Genomic DNA, 6,000 nt, shown 5'->3' with positions numbered 1-6,000 from the left:
TACAGCTACCTGTCACCCCAAAACACATGCATGCCCAGCTTGGACAAAAGGGCATGTGTTATTACTAGCAAGAGGTGAGTAAACTGGCAGTATTTCCCTATTTACATCTTGGGAAACATATTTGCATATTCTTCCCATAAGACACATCTGGATGATGGTTTAAAGGGGTTGAGCGTTTAAGGACACATCCCCTATCCACATGATAGGAGATAAATGTCAGCTCGCTGGGAGTCCCCATAAAGTCTCATTGAGAATGGAGCGCCAGTGAGTTTGAGTGACAGGAACTCCATTCACTCGTATGGTGATCACAGTCCCTGCAGCCCCATAACAATGAATGGGACGCTGATCACGCAGGCTTTAGGAGGACTGTGAGTCGCTCTATTCTCCTGATACTTGGGGGACCTATCGGTCAAACTCACAGCCATCTGACACTTATCCCTAGGTGTTCTTAATGGCACAACCCCTCTATCTCCCTAAGAGCAAAAAGATCATGTGGTTGAAATCCAACTGCCAGATTCTTATAACCCCCGACATCTGCAGGAGGCCACATTAAATGGTCTGCAAGTCCCAATGAAATTTGCGTGTTTGGCCAACATTTATCTAATGTATATGTCCATTTTAAGGCCTAGCCCCATGTGGCGTAGTGGGATTCTAGTGAAACCCATCCACACCTTGTGGAAAAATACACACAATTGACACGCTGAAATTTCGAAAACTGTTGAATGTCAGTATGTCAATTATATAGTACCTACAGAAACACTGGCGATTTTCCTGTAGGTTTAATAGAAATCTCTACGGACTCTCTGTCAAAAATACTATGGGAAAAACCGGGATGCGTTGGTGTTGCGTTTTTTTCCTGCAGCACTTTCTTTGCTGCGGCCTGCTACGTGGCGCCTTAGCCTAAGAGTGGGTCTTTTTCTAGAAGAAGACGCAAACCCTTTTTCCAAATCTTAGACAACTCCCTTAATATAAGTTTACACGGTGAAGTTTTCGTTGGGACACACCATTCAATATCTCTTGTGGAAATCTTCCTGCCATCATCAAAAATGTATCCTATTCCCGTCCACTTTAATAGGAGGTGTGCGTGGACGATTGGAATGGATGTTTCCTTTTTCCGCTAGCTGACTTTCTCACCTTGCAGAAAACGAAGCATATACCTCCCATTGAAAGGATTGGTAGGTGGATTTTGTTGTGGTGGATTCTGCGCCATAAACTCCGCCATGTGAACTTACCCTTAATGTTTGGCCTTAAACTACACCTCTCAATTGGTAGTCACAAAGTAACAATGCACCGTGCCTGCACGCTATATACAGGTGCATTCTAAAAACCATCATAAGTTAGGGGAACTTATGTTTGACCCGTGATCATTAACCATTTCTCTGCAAAATAACCCTGGTCACCTGGCATGTTCACAGCCGAATTGTGCAGTGAGGTGGTTAATGTAAGATGCGCAATAACATATCGCCTTACTCCTTCCATAACATTTCAAGCATTATCATTACAAACCCATTAATATTAGCAGAACAAAACAGGAAATATAGTTTCAAGAAACAAAAATGCTGTTTTGAGAGTAATATTGCACTATATGAATATATAACATTGGTAAGTAGGGCATAGCACCATTGCAACAATTGGATAATAAGGTAAAAAAATGATTACAATGAACAGGTACTGAATGGTGAAGAGAAACAGTAACCGAGCACTCCCTTACCACTCAAAAAATGTCTTTTTTTGTTTTTTAATGTAAGCATCATACAATGGCAAGATTAAAAAAAAAAAAAACAAAAAAAAAAACTTGAGCCATGGAACAGCTACAAAGTTTTCTAAGGAAATGGTTGAGGATGCTTTAGATCACATTCTTGGTTTCAATGTGGAATGAACAAGGCTTCCTTGTACTGTATCTTCAATCTACACATATGACAAGATTGAGGGAAATACAGTCTATGTGCCTCATAATGAATATTGAGAATCAGCTCTATATTTGGGATTTCCATGTAACAGTACAATACAGAAGTCAACACGGCAGTGCATACGCTGTCCATATAACGTAAATTACAATAGGATTAGAAATATCAGTTTGTAAAAGTGCCAATGGTGGTAGAAATCTTCCTATTCACCAATTCATTGTTCCTAGTGTGAGCAAATACAGTACATTGCTTTATTTACTACTCTAAAAGTGGATCAGAATATTTATTTTATTAAAGTTTTAACTTCTACGAATATTTTATCATGTTTCTAAACTTGGGCAAGGTTTATTGTGGTACAAAAAGTGGGTTAAAGCAACTTACATTCTTGGAGAAAACCAAGCGTCAGCAGCTACTACTATACAAAAGGGAAACCCTACAACACTCTATACTCACAGTTTGTGTATCTCTTTAAACATTCAACAGTTTGCTCCTATTGTCTTTGACGGTACATAATAGTAGTAGGAAATATATGTAATAAGCATGTAATGGAGGCTTTAGACAGAGAGCACAAAACTTTGAAACCATTCCTAATCTGGCAAGGTCATCCTCATTACATTAAGTGTTGGTGCAATGTTTTTTTTACAAAGAAAATATTATGCAACATATGTAGCAGGTACAGATAAATTATCAAAAAATCCACAAAATAATCAATTTTATGGAACATCAGAGGTTCCATTGAACTTCTAAGCTGTAGAACACTGGCATAGCATAGTCATCTTGCCACAAGCCTGCTGGTCTGCTTTGGCTTTTATGTGATTCGGTGGTAACGTGATTACTTTTAAAGTCTTGTTCCCATGTCTCAAACAAGGATTCATGTCTTGTCTTTTTCCCAGTGGATATATAAGTGTAGACACTCTTTTTCTTTTGTTGCTTTGCATGTAATTTTTTAACATAGTTTATCACTAGGGCTAGAAATTTTGCTAATAGTTCATTATGTGGGGCAAAGGAGGAAGCCAGAAAATGAAGAATGAATGTACTCTGTTGAATATAACCCATTTGCTTGGTCTGAAGGCATCTGGACCCAAACTTGGTCATTTTCCTTGAGTTCTAACACTGCACTCCCAGAGGCTTGGTCCATGTATCCTTTCTTGTATTCATCATATGTGTAAGTAGCAGGTACATTGTTCTTGTAAAGAGCAACCCAGATGTTGGTTCCTTTGACATGTACATGGTAAGCAAAGTAATAAATTCCAGGAAGAGAACAAGTAAATATCCCAGTAAGAGGATTATAACCATTGTGACCATTGTACAAAGTCCGATCAAATTTGATTGGCATGCCAGAAGGAGGGAATGGTGTAGTTAAAATGGCAGTGAATGCTGGGGCAACTTTGGCAGATAGTTCTCCAGTACCATACTGAGGCTTTCCAGGTTTGTCATTGCCTACTGTACCTCCTTCCACGCCTCCTTCTGGCAAGTGCAAGCCAGCAATGGAGCCTTCACTATAGATTCCTGGTGGACCTGGTGGTCCAGGTGGACCAGGTAGCCCAGGTTGGCCATTTAAACCAGGTGGCCCTGGAACTCCTGGTGGTCCTAGAGGGCCAACTGGACCTGGCTGACCAGTGATGCCATTTCCAGGTAGCCCAGGGACACCAGGTTCCCCTTTTATTCCTGGTATTCCTTGTGGGCCAATGGGACCAGAAGACCCTTGCAGACCAGGAATACCAGCTGGACCTCTTGGACCTGGTTGCCCTGGAATCCCCCCTTCTCCTTTTGTCCCTGGGACACCTATTTGACCTGGCAATCCTGGAAGTCCCATTTGCCCTGCCTCTCCTTTTGGTCCAATTGGCCCTGGAAGTCCTTTCAGGCCTGGAAGTCCCCTTTCACCTGGAATACCAGGTTTACCTACAAATCCATTGGGGCCCTGACTCCCTGGAATTCCAGGTGCACCTGGTTGCCCAGTAGGTCCAATGTCACCTTTCAAACCAGGTAACCCATTTTTTCCTGGCAATCCCATGGAACCTGGAAGCCCTGGAGGTCCTATAATACCTTGTGGCCCCATTTCACCTGGTTCACCATCTAACCCTGGCTCTCCTTTATCTCCTACTCCCCCAGGTATTCCAGCAAGTCCTCTATCCCCTTTCAATCCGGGAAGACCAGGTTTTCCATAGCCTGGTGGCCCTGGCAACCCTGGTAAGCCTCGTATACCTGGTTCCCCTTTAGGACCTAATGGCCCTTGTAGTCCTGGTAATCCATCTAAACCTGGTCTACCAATTCCATCAATGCCAGGTTTACCTTGTGGGCCCTGTGGTCCTGGTGGGCCAACAACTCCTGGTGGCCCAGGTGGACCTAGGTCACCTTTATCCCCTATGGCCCCTGGTAATCCATCAAGTCCTGGTTTTCCATTACCTGTTAGACCAGGTGGACCCATTGTCCCAGGTGGGCCTGCAGGGCCACGAGTACCAGGAAGTCCTGGTTTGCCAAGTCCTGCTTCTCCTTTTATTCCTTTCTCTCCGCGAAGTCCAGGCTCACCTTTTGGACCAGGTTCACCCCTGACACCTGGTTGCCCTGGAGCGCCTTGAACACCAGGTTTTCCATTTGATGAAATTCCTGAAGGGCCTGGAATTCCTGGAGGTCCATTCATCCCTCTAGGTCCTTGCTCCCCCCTCATTCCAGGCTCTCCTTTTGCACCAGGTAGACCTTTAGGTCCAAGTTTGCCAGGCATACCTGGTAAACCTGGTTTTCCAATGCTAGAAAATCCTGGAGGACCAGTTGGCCCTGGCATTCCTTGTAGTCCAGGTTTTCCTATTCCTGGTTTTCCAGGTGATCCAGGAGGCCCAGGTGGTCCTCGTGGACCAGGTTGTCCAGGTGGTCCAGGTTCTCCTTTAAGGTCCATTGGAAGTACTGGGGGCATATCTGTAAAAATTTTAAAAAAAATAATAATTAATTAATTAATTAATCACTGGACACATATTTCCTGAATATTGGTAATATATTTTAACAGTACTTAAAGTGTTTTTTCGGCCTTTACTTATTGATGTCTTATCCTTAGGATAGGCCATCAATATCAGATTGGTGAAGGTCGAACACACTGCAACCCCATTGATCCACTGAATGGGAGCTGAGCTGCAGGATTGCAATGGCCACTACACTGTGTACAGAGCCATCTGCTTATGACTACAGTGCCAGTAGTTACTGACAGCAGCTGACTGACAGGGATTTTGGTGTCAGACTCCTACCATTCTGATATTAATTTACAAAAACACGTTGGTTTTTGAAATCACAGCATGTCTGCTGCGGATATTTTTCTGCACTGTGTGGATGGGATTAGCTAGAAACTTTATAGTAACTGTAAAATGCCGCGGTTTTTGCTGCTATGTTTCCGCCATGGCCATATTATGGTATTTACGCTATGTGGGGACCTTAATGAGAAAACAGAAGATAAGGTTTTGAGTTAGCAAACTACTAATCATGCCCTTTGCTGTATAGGGCCACTGTAATCCTATTGGAACTTTTCATAGATTTTAGGATATAGTTAAAAGTTGAACATCTATCCTTAATGTATAAGTCCAAATTTGCTTGTAAATACCATTGTATTCTCCTTATCAGGCTAAAACCCCACATAACAAGCCGTAGCTAAAAAATGCTGCGGAAAACACTTCAGTGGAAAAACACATCGCATTTTTTTACTGCACTGGTTTTCACATTAGCTGGTGGTGTGTAGTTTATACTTTAGTTATCACATATAGGCATAATTTTATTATTTTAAATAATTTTGTATCTCAATTCTTTAATTAGACTTATATGTGATAACCAAACGCTGCAACTCCAATAAAAATTAAGGCCCCATGTAATGAAGCGCAGCAAAAAATCACTGCACAAAAGACCAAGGTGAAAATGCATCAAGTTTTCCTCTGTGTATGTTCTGCCCTGTTATACCTATAGGGAAAACGCCATAGGTTATAATTGACATACTGCGACTTTAAATCTGCATTTGCGCTGGATGGGATTAGCCAGAAACCCATCCACTTTACAGGTAATTTAAAATGCAGCATTTTCACAGCATGGGGCCTCGGTCTAAAAGATAAATGAAGAG

The 6,000-nt window shown here is 42.3% G+C and overlaps 1 protein-coding gene across 1 annotated transcript in view; it reads right to left on the bottom strand.

Moving 5' to 3' along the window:
• Positions 1-1,792: 1,792 nt before the first annotated feature.
• The window catches only part of COL8A2 (collagen type VIII alpha 2 chain), a 121,217-nt gene continuing 117,009 nt past the window's right edge, over positions 1,793-6,000 (bottom strand). The window contains exon 4 of the mRNA XM_075264528.1: positions 1,793-4,820. Coding sequence (XP_075120629.1) covers positions 2,899-4,820 — 1,922 coding nt within the window. The 3' untranslated portion in view covers positions 1,793-2,898. The remainder of the gene's footprint in view (positions 4,821-6,000) is intronic.

This window comes from Leptodactylus fuscus, chromosome 2 (genome assembly GCF_031893055.1).
Source record: "Leptodactylus fuscus isolate aLepFus1 chromosome 2, aLepFus1.hap2, whole genome shotgun sequence".
NCBI lineage: Eukaryota > Metazoa > Chordata > Amphibia > Anura > Leptodactylidae > Leptodactylus > Leptodactylus fuscus.
The sequence above is the reverse complement of the archived record's forward strand: the minus strand, read 5'-3'. Positions and strand labels throughout refer to the sequence as shown.